General features: G+C 33.9%; 1 protein-coding gene across 5 annotated transcripts in view; it reads left to right on the top strand.

The window, feature by feature from the left end:
• LOC126832456 (histone deacetylase 4) overlaps positions 1-18,753 on the top strand; it is a 109,231-nt gene extending 90,478 nt beyond the window's left edge. For all 5 annotated transcript variants that reach the window (XM_050563230.1, XM_050563231.1, XM_050563233.1 and 2 more), the window contains 12 exons: positions 289-422; positions 646-751; positions 878-978; positions 1,700-1,753; positions 8,268-8,323; positions 8,669-8,756; positions 9,304-9,521; positions 10,376-10,494; positions 11,066-11,199; positions 11,798-11,879; positions 12,212-12,347; positions 13,476-18,753. In XM_050563230.1, coding sequence (XP_050419187.1) covers positions 289-422; positions 646-751; positions 878-978; positions 1,700-1,753; positions 8,268-8,323; positions 8,669-8,756; positions 9,304-9,521; positions 10,376-10,494; positions 11,066-11,199; positions 11,798-11,879; positions 12,212-12,347; positions 13,476-13,521 — 1,274 coding nt within the window. In that variant the 3' untranslated portion in view covers positions 13,522-18,753. The remainder of the gene's footprint in view (positions 1-288; positions 423-645; positions 752-877; positions 979-1,699; positions 1,754-8,267; positions 8,324-8,668; positions 8,757-9,303; positions 9,522-10,375; positions 10,495-11,065; positions 11,200-11,797; positions 11,880-12,211; positions 12,348-13,475) is intronic.
• The last annotated feature ends 2,453 nt before the right edge of the window (positions 18,754-21,206 follow it).

Raw genomic sequence — 21,206 nt, 5'->3', positions numbered from 1 at the left:
CATATTTTTCAACATGCTGAAATTTAAGTATAATTTTATTAATTTTTTTTTTACAATTCTTTATTCAATTCAATTCAAACACAAACAAAACATGGATACTGTTATCAACTTAAAAACATTATTGATGTAATTTGTTTGGAGTGTTGTAATATGTTATTATGTTAGAGGTATAGAGTATGATAAAGTAATGTTATGTTATTATGTTACAGGTATAGTGTATTATACAGTAATGTTATTATGTTACAGGTATAGAGTATGATACAGTAATGTTATGTTATTATATTACAGGTATTGTGTATGATACAGTAATGTTAAAACATACGTGTACGTGTGGTAATAATGATAATCATTTAGAACATGCGGGTAGAATACAGAGTATCTGGAACCAACTAGAGAAAACTGGACTAACTACTCGCTGTGAGGTACGTATATATTTAATATCTAGGATCCTTTCACACAGGGTAGCCTGGATATGTTAGAATCTGCGAGGGTAAATAGTCAGTTGTTATACTGCCATTTTGTGTAGTATGTTTAAGATTTATATGTAGCCCCTCTGTATCTATATGGAAACAGAAGACACATACACATCCACCTTTCTCTGCCAAATTATCAATTTAATTTACATTTCTTCTCTTATGTTTTCAGAGGGTACGCTCAAGAAAAGCCACATTAGAAGAATTACGTAGTTGTCATACAGAAACTTACACATCATTATACGCTACCAATCCTCTAAACAGACATAAATTATTAGGTAGGTCACTTTCATTATACACTAATAGGTGTTCTGATAGGTATTATCAGGTGTTCTATAACACCTACATCTGTCATTTTAGATTAGAATATTAAAATAACTTTTACCTGTATTTTGTTATTATAGAATCATCACCAATGCGTTTCTGTTTATTACCATGTGGTGGAGTCGGTGTTGATTCAGATACCGTCTGGAATGATCTACATACATCAACGGCTGCAAGAATTGTAAGTTATTTATAGAATTGAGAGGGTTTAATAGGCCATAGTAGTATAGGTTGTGGTTGCTAAAGGTTAGATGACCAAATGGTCCCAAATTTTACATTGAAGATGAAAGGTCTGTCATTTATACAATCCATGAGTAATATCTCATGTTTGTATGTGACCAGTTGTTGGGTACCAACCTAAATGTCCTTTGTTTGAATGTGACAAGTGGGTGGGTTAGCCTTTTAAATGTCCTTTGTTTGTATGTGACAAGTGGGTGGGTAAGCCTCCTAAATGTCCTGTGTTTGTATGTGACAAGTGGGTGGGTAAGTCTCCTAAATGTCCTGTGTTTGTATGTGACAAGTGGGTGGGTAAGCCTCCTAAATGTCCTGTGTTTGTATGTGACAAGTGGGTGGGTAAGTCTCCTAAATGTCCTGTGTTTGTATGTGACAAATGGGTGGGCTAGCCTCCTAAATATCCTGTGTTTGTATGTGACAAGTTGTTGAGTCACCTTACTAAACACCATTATAACAATTTATGAAATGGTTCCTAAATCTGACCTGAGAGTATAAAAAACAATAGGAACATTAGACATGTGCTATAATTATATAAGGTTACTGGGTGAACCGGTGAAAGGTGGGGTATATATGCATGTAGACATTACAATAATAAGTATACTTTGTATTGTTCTATAAACAAATTGATTTGTTGACCGTGTTAAACACCAGTTATTTTGTTTTATCAGGCTGCAGGTTCAGTAACAGAGTTAGCTTGTCGTGTAGCAGTAGGAGAATTAAAGGTAAGAGTCCTCTCTTTTTCCCAATTATTTAAAGTTCAATGAATAGTCTGTACACAGAATCTGGGTATTTGGGTCAAATGTCCACCCTCTGTTAGATCATTGATATACAATAGCTAGCCAAGTAGTTTGAGGAAGTGATGGATGGCTCGAACATCTCTAAGTGCCATCTCTTGACAATTTTTGAATTTGGGAAATGAGATATCAAGTTTGTAGAAGGAGCTGTACCTAATCCTTTTAACAAAATCTGGGCAGCATCAAATCTGACAATTACATCAACACCTTAATTAGAATTAAGAATTGTCAGATTTTGGGATCCTAAAAGTAACTAATTATTTTTAAAATCACATGCTTGCTATGCTCTAATAATGTGACAATTATAAAGAGACTTGACTGAGCCTATTCAAGGGACATAAACTTTGTGACAAAAATCTGTTGTCATAAAAAAGAAATTCAGTAAGTAATAATTGAATTAGACATGTCCAAGAGGAAAGAGAATTTTAGGCAAGCAATGACAAGATAGAATTTTTATCAAAGATATTACTCCCCCCCCCCCCCCCATTAATGTAAATACTGTTGGGTATTCCTTAAAAAAATGAAATGAATAAAGTTGCAGTGAAAACCTGATATTCAGAAACTAGTAATGGCCACTTTCGACTATGATAGTGATAGGTTTCATATCAAGTGGTGAGTTACTGTCTGGGCAGAATTTGCCTCATTACACACCACATGGTATATATCTGTCATCATTGAGTCAAGTTGTGTGGTTTCGATTCCCCACTTGTACTTAAAAAGGAGTAAGATCGCTTGTCAACCTCAGGTCCTCCAGTTTAATAACACTGTTAAAGACCCCTATGCTCAAGCGAATTATTGAAATGAAATAAAATCATGTGTTAGTCCCGAAATGACCTAGTTTGTGTCAAATGAACATTAAACTAGTGGTAGGGAATCCTTATTTGATATCATTACTAATTTATTTATAAAATTCACAACACATCTTGTATACGTGAAAAAAGAAAATCCTTGTAGAAGTTATTAATGAAATATTTCGGAAGTTACATAATATTTATATATTCATATGTAATCTTTATTGCATATTCTCAGTATTACCTGGAGGCTCTTGTTTAAAACTTATTTTAAATTCAAAACTGATTGAAAGTAAGATGTACCCATTCATACCACACATAGACAGATTGTTCTATAGGTGATAGACAATAACAATGATATTATGCTACCTTGTGTAAATTATGCAAATAGTTTCACCTTAATCGTGAATAAATGATATGTCTGGGTGGTTACGGTTATGCATGGTAACAGTACTCTAGTCAACAGTGCTGATCAAATGATTAATTGATCCCTGAAATGAAATGGGGTTTTAACATGCTGCTATTCTATACTGATGTCTGGATAATCTATGGTGTATTAGTAGCATTAAATATAATAACCAAACATAAACACTGTATGGACCAGGAACCAATCATGGCGTCATCACGGCCATCTTGGAACTGTGATGTCATATCAAATATCAATGTCTGTCAATCGCTGTGCAATTTATCCAAGGAACGAGCATGCCAAGTTTTGTGTCAATTGTATGTGAATTGGCAGAGTCTTAAGCTTTTTTCGAAGAGAATCGCCCTCAATAAGAACAAAATAAGTAGAGCATGGGGCCAGTTCCTGACGAAAAATCTGAAGAGAAAGTAAAGCTACCTTGATTATCCAGTGGCTATAGTCATGCTCATATTGAGAAATGACCAAGCCTCGACATTAGGGACCCATCTCAGACATTGTCAGACACAAATTCAGGATTTGTCAGATGTGTACAATCCTTCTGTTGTATGATAATTTGTGGCTGACACTGACTATGACAGGTGCCTTATATCCAAGCTTATGGTATATATTACGTTGTATGATAATTTGTGCCTGACAATGTCTGTGACAGGTGTCTTATGTCCAGACTTTGAAATGACTCTTGAGAAGGGCATTCAACAAAAAAAAAGAATGCACAACATATAAATCCTGGTTTTACAGCCTATATAAGTAGAATTAACAGCTCACAAAGTCAGCGTTTTTCTGTGCTTAGCAAATTGCATGCATAAAACACAGATGTAATATCTGGCAATTTCCCTTTAAATAAAACAAAACATCAGATCTAATGAATTGATACTGTTCTATTCACTGATCTACACACCAGCAGACGTCTTGGCACACAGCCAATTATGCAGTACAACAAAAACAAAATTTCAGAAAAAACTTGTTTAATTTTGGTTTGGTTAGGAAATATGACTTTTTGGCCAAAGGGATAATGATATTAAATGGTGTTGGAAGTGGAAAATTTTGTCCTTAATACAAAACTCTGACATTTTAGTTTCAACCTCTTTGCACTAGGTTAAGTAGTGATGCATTCTTTTGAAACACTTCCAAAGCAATCATATTTTGTTTTCGTTAAATCATGGTGCTGTAATAGAATTTGTGGGGGAAAGTAATCATAGTATTAATAGAAATATTCGTGATGGAGAAAATATTAAGAAAATAGAACTTAAAGATATGTACCCTTGAGATTAATTAGGTCATTATTTGATATTTCTTATGACATGTAAGATAAAATAGACATTATTAGTAGACTCACAATAAAATAAATAAATTTTCTGTACCTGTCTAGGCTCTACTAGAACAATGTCAGTTTGATGGGTTTGCTATAGAATTTTATCGTCACAGATAAAGCTCTTTTGTGTATTTATGGATAAAGCTCTTTTGTGTATTTATGGATAAAGCTCTTATGTATTTATGGATAACAGGGTTTAAGGTCCACTTGACACAAACTAGGTCATTTTGAGACTAACATATGGTTTAATTTTATTTCAATAATTCGCTTGGGCGTAGGGGTCTTTAGCAGTGGGAGGAAACCGGAGGACCCGGAGAAGACCCAAGAGGTTAGACAGGCGTCCCTACTCCTTGTCACGTACAACCAGGGATTTGAAACCACGCCAGTTAAAAAATTGACTCAATGACAGGCTTTATGATACAGCGCGCACGTGCTTACCATTCGGCCATCCAACCCCCCTATTTATGGATAAAGTGCTATCTTTTGTTTATGGGTTTATAAAGATCTCTTTTGTATTTATAGGTTAATAAAGCTCTATTTTGTATTTATAGGTTAATAAAGCTCTATCTTGTATTTATAGGTTAATAAAGCTCTATCTTGTATTTATGGGTTAATAAAGCTCTTATCTTCTATTTGAAGGTTACACACCTGTAAGAATGAAAGTTGCCAAGTTTCACTAAAACCAGTAACTAAACAGATAAAAAGCTTCTTGCTAAAATATAAATTTATATCAGTGACATTTTCACGCTCGTTCGAAACTTAATGAAGGGCCAACTCCATGCTTTTAGCTTGAAGTGTTCTTGTTGCATGTGTTCATGTTGTGAAGGTGATTACGTTATAATGTATACTAGGCATATAGGATGTGTACCGTCTATATGATATAGATCCCATTGACGTAATAAATTTATCTAGTTTCACTGTTTGCTCTTATGAAAAGTTATTTAGGGATGAATTTTCTATAAATATCGCTATGTATAATACCCAAGATTTAGATGAAAGATAACCAGATGTATAAGGACCTCTCAGTACAATTGTGGTATTCGATCTGTCATTCAGTACAGTTGAGTTTCTTCGATCCTCGACTTGTATTTGGAAAGAAATAGTGTCTCGCCTGCCTAACCATGTGGGTTTTCTTTGTGGGTTTTGGTTTCCTTTCAATCCATGCAAATTTTGTTTTAAAAAAATAGTTCCATGTGTTAGTCTCTGTTTGACTCTCAAATTTGGACACAATCTAATACAAACATTTAAATGTCAATATTACATCAATAAAATTAAATCAAAGTTTAAATTCTTAATTTCCCTAACATAATTTACTACATGTTCCCTAGCACAAAATTTACTATCCTGACACATAATTTACTACATGTTTCCTGGCACATAATTTACTACATGTTCCCTGGCACATAATTTACCTAATACCAGGTTAATTACCATGTTTACATTCCTGTCTTCAAAGTTTACATTTTCATGAGATAACAAAGCATGCGTTTAAAAATAAACATAAATGAAGGATCAAAATTTAATTCGGTACCATAGACTGTGCTGGTGTATGTACATGCATCCTCCTGGAAAGGTGCAAAGGAGATAGAAATGAATTTTTGCAGAATACATAGTTGCCTGCTTCCATTTAGATGGATTTAAAACCATTCAGATATTCAGCTATTCTGATCACATTCAGATAACTTTAATTTTCCCTTCTGCTTTCTGTCTTTGAAGTCGCCTATCCAACCTCGTGGGTTTTCTCCGGGTCCTCCGGTTTCCTCCCACTGCTAAAGACCCCTGCGCGCAAGCGAATTATGTAAATAAAATTAAACCATATGTTAGTCCCGAAATGACCTAGTTTGTGTCGAGTGGAAGTTAAACCCCATTTCTCTCTCTCTCTCTCTCTTTCTCTCTCTCTCTCTCTCTCTGTGAAATGGAATACTTTTCTGCACTGACAGGACTAATAAAGGCGAGCATACATCATTTTACATTGCACCATTTTGCTTTAAAATGTGATACATGTTTTTTTTTATGAGCCATACCACTCCCAAACAACAAAGCCCAAGTGAATGAATATGATGATGAGTGGTGTGTGAATGATGTTTAAAGTCTGGTAAAACCAAAATAGAAGTCTGTTTACTTCTATGACTGATATTTGAGAAGAAGTGAACAATGTCACACTGACCTGGCTTGAGTTTTTTTTTTTTTTTTAATAAACTAAAAATCAAGCAGATGCCAAAAAACCCATTTGTAATGAAAAGTTGAACCTAAAGTAACAAAACTAGATTTAATTGAGTAATTTTAAGTGGAGAATCCAATCTTGGGAGGAACCAATATTTTACAAACATTATATCATAATGCACAGCTGATAAAGAATTTGGCAAAGTAAAAAGGCAGACATTACTTGAGAACTGGCAGAGTGAAAACAAATTCACTTACAAAAAAGTTTCCAACATTCTGAACTTAAAATAGACATTCATTCGTCAAAACACTTATTCTTACTGAATAATACATTCATTTGTCAACACTGTTGAATTATATATATTCTTATATATACTCTGCATTGTGCATGACACCTGCCTCAAACTATTAGTAAAAAATAAATCAGATGAATAGTGAACTACCAGAAAATAGCAATAAAAAAGGACAGTAGTTACAGACATGACACGTGGCTCAGTCATTCAGATTGCTAAAATAAAGAAAGATGCCCTCTTTTTGTTGTAGAAAAGTTAAAAAGATTACTGTTTTTTCTTCCTCTACTCCATTCCATGTAAATGTGTTTTAACTAGACGCCATTACACAAATTATCTTACCACTCAATCGACAAGTAGAGACGAAGGTCACGCTAACCTCAACATACACAAACCTAAAGAAACTTTCTACTGACAGAAATGCAACATCTGCCTCAGAATGTTTTAAATTCTTTTTGACAAAAAACAACTATTAATGTATCTTTCTATCCAGGTAGCAAACCTGCATATTTTTAAAATAAGATATATATTCAGAAATGTAGAAAATTAAACGGTTTCAAAGGTGCCTAAAGTACTGGATTCTATCTGTGGTAACTTAAAGATACAGGATTCTATCTGTGGTAACTTAAAGATACATTATGTAAGAGCCAAATCTGCATTTTGCAGATCCTTCTTTTGGCATTAAATGTTATATAGATATTAATTTAGACATTTATTCACATGACAAGCCCATACATAATTAACTCTCAGGAACATCAGATGGTTGTGATTTTGAATGGATTGACACACAATCGCGATTTAATAATTTAATTTAAAAATGGATAATTGAAACTTTTTATTATCGTAGCATTGAAAATCAAGACTAGGCTATTCTACAAACAGTCATAATTTCTCTCAGAGTGAAGTAGTTTGACTGAAATTTTCAATATATTCATTTTTCATTATCTATTTTTAAACTATTCTAGTGAGAACTGTCAAGTCTTTATCTTAATCTTACATAATGCATCTTAATATTTAGAATATGATCTTGCCTGTAAAAACAGGGTGTTGGATGGCTGAATGGTTAGCGTGTGCGCGTTGTATCACAAGGTCTGTCATTTAGTCAACTGGTGTGGTTTCGATTCCCCGGTTGTAAGTGACAAGGAATAGGGTCGCCTGTCCAACCTCGTGGGATTCTCTCCGGGCCCTCCAGTTTCCTCCCACCGCTAAAGCGCGCAAGTGAATTATTGAAATAAAATTGAATCATATGCTAGTCCCGAAATGATCTGGTTTGTGTCGAGTGGACGTTAAACTCTCTCTCTCTCTATGTAAAAACAATCTTGGCATACTGTAGTGTAGACCTAATTATCAATACTGAATTTGGGGGATGGAGTGGAGACCTCTGTAAATATAAAAAAAAAACCATTGGAACCTCAAAGTTTTATGAATGTAAACCATAGCCAATTATTTTTTCCATTTACAGAATGGATTAGCCATTGTTAGACCACCAGGACATCATGCTGAAGCTCATCAACCAATGTAAGTAGTTGTTATATTATTCACTGTCACCTGTCAAAACCATACATTCATCTATACAAATCTAATCACATTATTATTTTAGATTTTTTTCAAGGCCTCATTTAATGCACATTTATTCCTGAACAATTCTATTAAAATGTAATATGGAATTACATTGTGAAAATTGTTTTTGTTCCGTATGAGCTCTGATAAATTTATTGAATTATTTCGATCAATTCTGAAATGATTGTATCTTGTACTTTTTCATAATTGTTTTTTTTATTATCGCAGTTATTATTTGAAAGCTCCACAGATTATTCAGACTATCAACGTTATAATAAATGATGATGATTATTTGTTTTGTAGGGGTTTTTGTTATTTTAACTCAATAGCTATAGCTGCTAAACAGTTAAAAGAAAAATGTAATACAAAGAAAGTACTTATAGTAGATTGGGTAAGATATATTTAGTTTCCCAATAATTCATCTGTAGTATCGATTGATAATGATAATGTGCGCCTAATCCATCCAAGTTGTATGCTCTAAGTGCGGTCTTAAGTCACTGGCTACTGTGGCTAATACATCATGAACATATGTCTCTTTAAGCCTTCATTTAAACTGAGCATTCGATCTGAACATAATTACTTTATGGATGTCATTGCACAATCGCAGACTGTATACACTAAAAGATTAATTACTTAACATTTAAAAAAACAAAATCCAAAATATCAAAAGTAGATAGTCTTACGACATTGATTCAATCTGATGAACAAGATTTGACCCAACTGTCTTGTTTATATATGACTCTTTAGACAATACAAACTTTCAATACTTCATATCTTTGTAAAAATTCAAAATTATCATCTATTTTGTGGTGAGAGTGACATGAATCTGGAATATATACTTGGAAATTTTTATAATTTTTTGTCAGTACAACTTAGCAGCATTTCAAATCAGATAATTTGTGTTAAAATTATATTGAGAAATGTGACTTTTATTTCAGGATGTTCATCATGGAAATGGAACACAACAAATGTTTTATGACAATCCACATGTTTTGTACATATCAATTCATCGTCATGACAACGGTCATTTTTTCCCTGGAACCGGTGCACCTGATGAATGTGGTGCTGACAGTGGTCAGGGTTTTAATGTAAACATAGCTTTTGGAGGAAGTCTTAATCCACCTATGAGAGATGCGGAATATTTGGCGGCCTTTAGGTATGGAAGATTTTCATTTTGACCAATACTATTTTATAATCTTATTTGATTGGCATTTAGTAATTGAACCGTGGTACCCCTTGTCAGTGATGCAGGACGGAGGGCCTGATAAGGACAGCTGTCTAGTCATTCGGATGAGACGAAAAACCGAGGTCCCGTGTACACATTGGCGTGCACGTAAAAGATCCCTTGACAGGTGGAATTCGATATAAGAGTAGGCCGTAGTGCCGCTGTCCGAGCAAAATTTCCCTCATAGCACACTGTATGGCGTATGCCCGTCTTCATTAGCCCAGTTCGGAGCAAAACAGTAGGACGTTAAACCCCATTTCATTTCATTTAGTAATTGAACATATTAACACAATTTTATGGATCAATAATTACTGAGTTTAATCCTCGTTGAAACGTGGCTTAGTATTAAACTTAGTAATTGTGTATCCATAAAATTGTACGTTGTGTTACTATTTTATTTTATTGGAAATAAACGAAATGAGAACACTCAGTGGGTGTTTATTCTTTACCATGTTCAACTCAGTCCTGCACACAACCGAGGTTTGGCCAAATCCAGCCTGACAAGGACAGTCTTGTGTTAATTTTTATCTGTCACAACTATTGATCAAAACGGTATATTTTTAGAATAAGTTTCAGCCATGCACAAGATAATTATGACCTTGGATGTGATGTTAATTGTCATTTACTAAGCTTAAAGCTTATTTTGACATGTGATCTTTCATGAGCTGTTAATTATCGGATCAAAGCTGTAAATAGAAGTAATTCTAGATTAATCATTTATCAAAACAAAAAACAAAATCAAAAAATTACAGTATAATTGTACATGAATTGGTATTGTTTTATAGGACGGTTGTAATGCCGATAGCTCGAGAATTTCGACCAGAAATTGTGTTGGTGTCGGCAGGTTTTGATGCCGCCAAAGGTCATCCACCACCTCTTGGAGGTTATGAAGTTAGCTCGACATGTAAGTTCCTGTCTTTACTTTTATAGATTAAAACTTGAAATGTAGTATATGTTTTAGGAGGAGGTGTAGTATATGTTTTAGAATAGAGTGTAATACGTACAAGAGGAGGAAGATGTATTTTGTTCAAAGATACATTATGGGAGATAAGATAAAGAGATAGCAGTTCTCGCTATAATAGTTAAAAACTAGACAGTGTAAAGGTAATTTGCTGAAAATTTCAGTCAAATTGATCCACTATGAGCCGAGAAAGAAGCGTGTGAAATTTTTGCATAGTCTCGGTCATCATTACTAAAATCATTAATATAAACAGCATAGTCTCGATTATCCACTTTTTCTGATTTAATTATCTTTGGCCGTTAGCGGCATATAGGAATCTAATCCAGCCTACATCGAAGGCTAGCCTTGACATCGAGAGTTTATTATGGTCTGGATAAGTTAATTAATGTCTAATTGATAATTTAGATAACATTTTAGGCCTAAAGAAAGACTTGTAATAAGCAGATTTTGCTCTTGCATAATGCATGTTTAAATAAAATAAATGTATATATTATATGTTTATATTATTCTATAGGTTTTAGTCATATGACAAGAGAGTTGATGGCATTAGCTAATGGTAAAATAGTTCTATGTTTAGAAGGAGGTTATGATATACCTAGTATATGTTCAGCATCAGAAGCTTGTGTTAAAGCTCTACTAGGGGATGAGGTAAGTCCACAATTTTACTTTAATTCTTTTCCTTTAAAGACTCTGTGCATCATTTCCATTTACAAAAAATATACCAAATTTTCTATAGCTTAATCCACTATAAAATGTAAAGTCAAAATCTCCTGTCTTTGATTCAGTCTGACTAAGACACACATCAAAAGATTTCAGCAAAGATTACAGGTAGCGTTGACTTTTGATCATATTCCGCCTATATCACCTGCAGAGGATACCAGATGATGTCAGATTTTCAGTTAATGATATTTTTGTAAATACTAAACAGAAATGAACCATATTTGGATTAATATTCCTGTCAGAGATTCAACTTTCACAACATTGTAGTTTACAACGGATTCCTCAATCCCTCATATGCAAAACTGTTATAATTTAGAAATGAAGAATTGGTGCTAGATTCTTGTCTTACCATTAATGATCGAAATAATGTGGTTCAGTGTTTTAAATTTTTGGTCTGTATTATGTATAAATGTGGTTTGAATTTGGTATTTTATAGAGACAGCCTTTGAACCATGTGTAATGTCAATCACTGATGACATTAATATATATGTATATTAAAACTATTTATTGTGATATATTTTTACAGTTGGATTTACTGGAAGAAGAATCACGACGTAAACCATGTCAACCAGCCCAAGATAGTTTAGAAACAGCAATAAGAATACAAAGTTTGTATAGTTTTAGTATATCTCTTTGTTTTTAATTGGTTCCGTTCAGGAAAGGGAGGTTAAAGTCTCCAAATGGTATGACTTGTGTGCTGTAGAATATAAGGCTGGTTGTAATGCAAGTCATGGGGTCGATCCCAGGTTCTGATAAGGAGTAGAATTTCCTGCCTAATGTTGTGGCTTTTCTGCAGGATCTCATTGGAAAAGCTAGAAAAATATCAGTTAAAGTGTCAGTCAGGATCCACCACCCCTCATGTTAGGCTAAGATATTTTCCACCCCCTTGCAAATCAATATAGTGAAAATGTTACTATTCTGTATGTTTATTTTTTTTCAGCACGCCATTGGCCATGTGTTAAACGATATCTAGGAACAATTGATTATTCATTACTGGAAGCACAGACTAGAGAAAGAGAAGAAGCAGCCACAGTTAGTGCCCTTGCCTCACTCTCTATGGTTCCAGAAAAGAAAAGGTAGATATGACTTTTGAAAATATTTGGTGTAATTCAGAAATCAACTGACCTGTACCGGTAATCCATCTTTTGCCAGTAATAATTAGAAGTCTTAAATTGATGCAAACTCGTTGCGATTATCCATTTTACACATTTAATAGATATTTATTTTGTGGGTGAAGGCTGATTTCTCTTTAATTGAAGTCAATCTATGGTCCTAACACAGTAAATTCTGTACTAAGGTTTGTGAAGAAGATGCTCTCTCCGTCTCCTTCTGTTGATGGTACAGTCACATGGTGGTCACCTGTCTGGTGTCCATTCATCTAAATATAAATAAACTGAGTTACTATCCTTTATAGTGTTGTCCCATTACCCAATGCTCACTTTCATTGAGGAGCCACACCTTCAGTTTTGCCGTATCTAAGAATATCAGTAGATCACTGGTCCAGTCTAGATCACTTGTCTAGCCTAGATCACAGGTCCAGCTTCACTGGTCCAGCCTAGGGCACTAGTCCAACCTAGATCACTGGTTCAGCCTAGATCAATAGTCCAGTTTAGATCACTAGTCCTGCCTAAATCAATGCCCCTGCCTAGATCACAGGTCCAGCCTAGATCACTGGTCCTGACTAGATCAGAAGTCCAGTCTAGGGTCCAGTCTAGATCACTAGTCCAGTCTAAATCATGGGTCCAGCCTAGATCACTTGCCCTGTCTAGATCATTTGTCCAGCCTAGATCACTGGTCCATCTTTGCTAATGATAACTGCGGGAGGAACACAACACAGAACGTTTAAGTAGAAAGCCAGGAGGCATAGTTCACTAACTAAACAAAAACCCTGACTATGTACATAAGCTATAATCATAATCACACCATCAAATCAAGTGAATTGATCAGGGTGTAATTGTTCACTCGGGTTAGGTTGACTAAAAATTCAGAACATAAAAAGAAACGAAGTGCACACTATATTAATAATTGGTCTGTTGGTCACATATCAATTTTTGTCAACATTTGAGTTGTGATGTATAAAGTCTGATCCCAGCATTAATTTCAAGTCGGACCAGACTGAGGTTTAGACACTTAATTGTGAGATTTTAGAAGTCTCTGGAATAAAGAATATCTGTTTGAAATTATGGAACAATTTTGTTTTGCAGTAGTTCAATTGAACGAGAGTCGGAACCAATGGAGGAGGAATCGTAGATTATGTAAACTTTAGAGTTACCTTCACCATAAACCACAGTGAGGCTGCTACTAAAACGCGGGGGTGTTACACATAAAACGGGGTAGTTAGCTGTAGTTCAACCAAAACCAGATGGAAAACTTTTGACAATATATACGCAAGTCCAAGAAACCATTAACCTTCCTATTGGCATGTGAACTTTCTACTGCAGCAGCATACTTCTTGTGATCCTCTTCACCTCCAGGAAGAAACTTTGTGCTGGTTTGTGATGATGATAAACAAGATTAGAAATAAAACAACATCCATGTGCAATATTTTGAAATCAGGTGAATTGCTCTGAATTTGGTATGTGCATGAAATGACACAAAGAATGTTTTTTTTTCACAAAAAAAAATGAATATACCATCGAGGACGAAACGTTTGGAATCATTATAGAGATTGCTCATTATCATGACAGCTTTTATTTAGTTAAATTTTTTAAAGTTCACATGCCCAGATTTGTTGTTTGTAGAAAAGATAGTTACAACTTTGGCGACCAATTTCCCAAAAGTAATAAATTTCTACAAATGTAATGTAAATATGAAATGAATTTCTGTTAATATGTATTTATTGTGATAGATTATTATAACAGTGACGTGATGTTGTGGCCACTACACTCCCCCTTCCCCCAGCTCCCCACTCCTCCCCATCACCATCCTTGAGTCTGCTTAACGTATGTTTCTATGGTGACAGTGTCAGTGTTGTTAACTATATATCTATATATATAAAAACAAGATGGTGGACTCGATGTTTCTGTGTTAAGAACGATTAATAAACATCACGATTTTGTCTCAATATATTATATAGATAATAACGTTTACGAAAGTGCTGTTAATCTGTGTTGAGGAAACTGCGGAGGTGTATTTGTTAACGGCAGTTCTGATTTTTAAAAGTGCTGGCTTAAAAGACTAGAAAGAGTATATATATATATATATTTTGTTGTAAAGACTTTGTGTAAATAAATATAGTATATCTATAAAAATATCAGAAATTCCTGGCCATAATCAGTTTATCATATAATTAGCCTAGGTTTGAAAATTTCGTTAGAATTATGAAATAGTTATTTGATGTTGTCGAATGTGTCACTGTTTCGTTGTCGTGTCATCATGCTTCGTCTCCATCATTACACAGGACAGAAGACGTGTACTTTAAATCCACTACTACTTATTATTATTATTATTATTATTATCATAGATCTGTTAAATGTCAATCAACAAGGGGAATAACTCCAACAATTGTTAACGTTGTATGTTGTAAAGTTTTTCGTTCCCGTGCCGTGGTGAAATTGTGTACAGATATTAATATATGTTTTTGTCCTTTATCTTATATACCATTGTAGAATTTAGTTGTTTAAAATAGAGCTCTGTATATTTGATATATCAGTTGTTAAGTTTGAATGTAACCTTTGACCTTTGACCTCAGAGGTTGTACATAATACCTGTTATTGTTTGTTTTTTGACCAGTTTATTGTTGAGCTCACCATTTAAATCTCCCCTTGGAAAAAAAAAAAAACTTTAGCAAAATTTTCCTTTCGGAATTTATTAATTAAAGGGGTTTTGTACAGTCATACTCTATACGGCTTATTTTCTTGAAAATAAATATCAAAGCCATGTATGGTATGTACTGTTCCTCTCTGGTGATTGGTTGGTTAAAATTTGCTCCAATATCATTGGACACTTGTTATGTAAATATGATCATATGATATTGACCCATTTTAATGCGAAAAACGGCTGTGACAGATATGTACGGTAGAAGAGCAGGTTAGGTTATTAGGGGCCAATAATAAAAATTGTGAAGTTGGGAATAGATTCCCTCTTAAATAAACCACAATTAAATTAGACAGGGAGCGGATGATTGACTATGGCACTGGACTTTTATAGACTGTCTAAAGGGACATAAAACACCCCATGCCTGAGAATTTTATTTGAAATGATAAATATTTTGTTTTTCAACCACATAGATTTAAATCTATAAATCAAGTTAGATCGTGAAATTTAAAATTTATTGCAACTATTTTAAAAATTGATCAAGCCTCTTGTCATTATTAAACTATATTAAGAGAGAAGGAATACTCCTCACAAAGCTATTTTTAATATTGGCCTCAACTGATAAGGACTTTAAACAACATTGTTAATTATATTATACATTGTACATGTTTCAAATCGCATCATATATATTATATATATATATATTATATCTCACTAATGTTTTAAAACAACCAATAGAATTCTTTAATAGTTTATATGTCAAACCTTTTTCAACATACTGTAGAAATCTAGTCAAAACACATTCTATATTTTATAGTGCACCATTATTTGTAAGAGATTTATAATATCATTTGTTTACATTATTTTAAACACTTGTCAATTAACCATGGCATCTAGTGCTCTCATTAACAACATTTTCTCACTTTAGTGACAGCAGATATTCTACTAATGTGACAATCAATTTATTTTAATTGTTTAGTGCTTTTCAGAATAAAATCCATGGTTTTTAAATGAAAACGACAAAATTACATCCTTGATTTTTATAAAAGGGGTGAAAGCTCTTTGTTTAGGTCAAACTAAAGATCGATTAAGCCGTGAGAATTTTGATGTTTTAGCGAAAATGATGCATTTGCGTGAAGACATCATGTGAGGCTTCTGCGAAGAATACAATAAACAAAAAATACAAGGATATTTGGTCCTGTGACATGAAATCTACATTAAGATACATCATGGACCTTAAGGTTCATGGATACATCCACAAGGCTTTGGTCTGCAAAAGATACCCAGATTATTTACTGAAATTATGAAAACTCGGCACTATTCAATTTTCATTTTGTCTGCTGTTATACATTTTTTGAATAGTCTGAAAATTTCTAATCCAATAAATATCATTATTATTATTCATGACTTAGTAAGAGATTCAAATGAAATATTTCCATTGTAACTAAAGACACAGATTAGTATTAGAATATGAGATTTAATGTGGCCTAACAATTTAAAGGATCATAAGCAATCAGATGTCAATTTATGATTGATTAAACCGGTTAAAACTCTTCCTTGAGGCCTTCCACTACCATTAAACTACTGTTAGTAAATATTGAGTTAATATTGTTGTATTTAATTGGTTTTATCACTAAAGCCAAATGTATGAAATATTTGACATGGTGAATATCGACTCAATCGTCCAATAATGTGATAGTAGTATGATATTAGGGTAAGGCAAAGATGTGAGGTATTGAGAAGGAAAAGGAATTACGAACTCATATATACTTAATCAATACATTGAGTTATCTTCCCCTTGTTCCACTAACGTTAGCTACTTTAATATGATGCTGTTACTATCACAATAATGAACGATCAAGTCAATGTTACATTCTTAACCAAACCTTGATACTTAGTTGTTTCAAGACTAGATTTTCAACGTTTGTCATTTTAGGTTAGGAATAAAAATTGACTGCACAAATTTGAGTCATATAAAATTTACAACTTCTTCTCTGCTTGTGACCTTTGACCTGTGAGAAACAGGAACTTTTTTTTCCGAGTTTTATTAGTCTGAAGAAGTATTTGTTAATAAAAAGAAATGTTTCTTGTGGCTTCTGTAAAAGTTTTACCTTTGACCTATATTTAATATAGCCATGATCTTTGAACTTTGACCTGTAATTAATATGGCCATGAACAAATTGATATGTTACCTTTGACCTATAATTAATATTTATAGGGTTTGACATAAATATATTTAATTGTAATTTGGTTGTCAGCATAATGTGAAGAGTTAATTGTGTTGTATCAATATTTGTGATGATATAAAGGCTACTTAAACCTTTAGTAGATAACGACCCCTGAACCTTGAACCCCTGCCCCGAACATTTTCTTGTTGTTAAATGTATGTTTATCTTTTTGATCAGAAACAAACACACGTCGATATTAGTTAAACTACCACCTAATTTGTTAAATTAGAAGACTTGCTATCATTTCATATTATTATCCATTTATGGTCATGCTACACCTTATTTCATTTGTTATACTCATTTTCATTGGTCCAGGACGTAAACTTTTGAAAACTGTGCAAAAATATGACATTATATGCCAAATTTTCGGTGCTGTAAAACTATTTCTATTAATCTGTCACTTTTTATTCTTTTCTCTTGAACATAAATATTCTTTGAAGAAATATATTTGTTTCTTTTTGGTGGTTCAAAAATTTCAAATAAAAAAATCATTTTGATTGACTATTTGAAGTGACATGATTAAACCTTGGATATGAAATGAAATTGTTTTTTTTTTACACTTCCTAATAGGATACTTCAATTAATTTATTGAACAGAATCTCTTTGATTTTGGTCACAGTTTGGATTGGTTTGATCAGTTGTGTTCTTTTGACGAGAGATGGAGAATGTTCTAGATCAAGTTTTCATTTTACCAGGTCAATTGATCTGTTTATTGGCTTTAATCACTGAGGAGAATTTTACAAAGACCCAATCTCGTAAACACATCCACATCAATTTAAATTCTTTCGTCATCCAAATCATGGATTTGTTTAATTAACAATTTGGTTGTTTGCCATCAAATTTAACTTCAAATGGGGGAAAACGTTATTGTAATATTTATGTATAAGACACATATTGAAATTTATTTGTCTGGATAGTCAAGTCTACTAAAATGTTACGACTTATTGTTAACTTTTATGTGGTCAAATCTGTTTTGGGAATATAAACTACTGGCATTATTGACTTGACTTACTGACAATAATAAATCTCCTATTACAGATTACAATCAACTGATATATTAGTTTATTTAGATATGTATTGCACTACTACCGGTAGTCGAGATTAAAAAAGGTGTAGACTTGAACATCACAATTGAAACATTAAATCACATTTAAGGGGATTCTACTCTAAATAGGTATAAGTTTAGCTATGGACATCATAATTAATGTTACTGCAGGTTTTATTTTATTTTTACGTACCTGGATGTCATTGTCTGCTCATGTTTCTATTCTATTTATAACCCTGTGACATCACTGGCATTCAAATTAAATATATGTTATTTCATGTTACTAAATATAGAATTACCATCTTCATTAGAGCGTGATACTATCTGTCTATTTATCTTGCTTTCAGTTCAATATTTTGGTACAAATAGCGAAATAAGCCATTTTTAAACTCCGTACAAATATTGTAGAAATGCTGGTCATTTAATGTCAAGTAAAATTTGTTGTCTATGAAACATTTGTCTTTGTTTTTATTCTATAGAGATTTTGTTCACATTTGAATTTATTGGGGGGCAGAAGACAACCAGAAGTTCTTGATCTTTTCTGTAATCATATATAAACAGCAGTGTCGCCGGCCTAAAAGTAGTGGTGGGGGTTGTACGATCTCAGTTGGAATATATCATGTGGTGGGTGTGGCTTATGGTTTACTGATCCCAGAATTGATCTCTAAATTCTCCCAATTTTAAACAATAGGCTTAACAATTAATAAGTCAAATACCCAAAAATAAAATACCTGCACCCTACGGAATATTTACCTTTCAAAATAATATGTCAAAGCCCGTCTGGCGAGAATTGTCTATATTATGTGTCTTTTCGAGTTGTAAAACTACCTGGAAATTATGGAAATGACCTTTCCAGAAAAATAAACGGGAAGGTTTCTGACTCCACATCTCCCTATTTGTGAAGAATAACAACAAAGAAGGAACGATCACAAGAAAAATCCTGTGGACGCATTTATCAAAATCAAGTAATAGACTACTAGTATTAGAATATGGCATATTTTGAACATAGTGAAGGATACCATAACTCAAGATACATGATAATGTCTGTCACTCAGGCAAGTTGTGTGGTTTTGAGAGAGAGAGACAAATGGGGTTTAACATCCACTCGCCACAAACCAGGTCATTTCGCGACTAACATATGGTTCAATTTTATTTCCATAATTCGCTTGCACGTAGGGGTCTTAAGCAGTGGGAGGAAACCGGAGGACCCGGAGATAACCCACAAAGTTGGACAGGCGACCCTACTCCTTGTCACGTACAACCAGGGATTCAAAACCACGCCAGTTGACTCAATGACAGACTTTATGATACAGCACGCACCAATCAGCCATCCAACCGCCTGTATGGTTTTGATTTCCTGCTTGTATGCAACAGGGAGTAGGATCAACTGTCCAACCTCACAGGTCTCCCCCACTTCTTAAGACCCCTATGCGCATAAGAATTATTGAAATTAATTTGAACCATGTGTTAGACCCAAAATGACCTAGTTTGTGTCGAGTGAACATTAAACCCCATATCTCTCACTCTCCATTACTCAGTTATATTCAGTATTATTTCCTGATCCATTCTGCATCTTTAAATCCACAAGAAGCAGACTTTATCCAGATTTCTTCTGTCTGCCTAACCTTACAGTTTTTATACGCTCACATATTATGTTGTCAGTCGGTCCACAATTTGTTTGTTGGAATTCTGCAGGTCACAGTTTTTATCCATTTTTGACGAAACTGGATATATGGGTCTATCTCCCAAAGATCTCGGTTCCTTTCGATATGGATTATCGCCCCTAAAAATTACGTTTTTAGCTTGTGGACACTCTACAGGTCACAATTTTTTTGATCCAATTTTGATGAATCCCAAAGATCTCAGTCCCTTTCAATATTTGCAGCATTTCAGACCATAACCTTCTGGCTTATGGCCGCTGATTGTATGAAAACACGTTTTTGTTTTTAGCTTGTTTTCTATCCATCTCTTGTAAAATGTGGGGTATCTTGCCTGGCAACCGCTGGTTAGCAGTTTATCTCCAGGTTACGACCTACTAAGGAGTGTTTTGTCATCTTATACATGCCTAGTCCTGAATGAAATGATTCCATTTTGTTCTTGGATCAAAGTTTCCTACAATAATGGCCTCTTAAACAAGTGAAAAGGACACTTTAAAATAACTGTTGATCACAGAAATTGAGAGAGGGAGAGATAAATGGGGTTTATAGTCCACTCAACACAAACTAGATTATTTTGGGACTAACATGTTTCAATTTTACATAGGCATACAGGCTTGATGACTGTTAGCGGGGCAGAACCCGAAATTTCCGAAACAATTTTGGGTTACAGACCTGAAAATTTGACTAACGCAGGCGTGTTTTCCTGCTATTCCAGCCCGTGAATACAGCTACTTCAAAGTGGTCTAATATGGCCTTAGGCGGGGACCTGAATCCCAAATAACCAAACGCCCTCCCGGAGTATATTTTGAAAATCTGACCGCCGCAAATGCATTTCTATGCTATTCTAGCCCATGAATTAAACAGCTTTGAAGTTGTCCAATGGTTTTGTAACCGAAATCCCACAAAGTAGTGTGGCTCCAGACAAAATGTTTTAACCCATAGTCAATTCAAATTTGCAGTATTCAATTAAAAAAATGATTAGTGTTTTATTAATTAGATTTCGGACACTTTATTTTGCCAACTAGATGAAATAATATTTTTGTTGTCACTTTATCTGTCTGCCCGAAAGTTCAATTTTATTTCAATAATTCACTTGCGCGTAGGAGTCTTTAGCAGCGGGAGGAAACCCATGAGGTTGGACAAGGAACTTGACTCAATGATTAATGGGGTTTGTGGAATACACCCCAGCAACAACTGGTAATGTTTCCTCTCACCAACATTTCACACAAAAACAAAATTTCTGTAGCA

Source organism: Patella vulgata, chromosome 9 (assembly GCF_932274485.2).
Source record: "Patella vulgata chromosome 9, xgPatVulg1.2, whole genome shotgun sequence".
Taxonomy (NCBI): Eukaryota; Metazoa; Mollusca; class Gastropoda; family Patellidae; genus Patella; species Patella vulgata.
The sequence above is the reverse complement of the archived record's forward strand: the minus strand, read 5'-3'. Positions and strand labels throughout refer to the sequence as shown.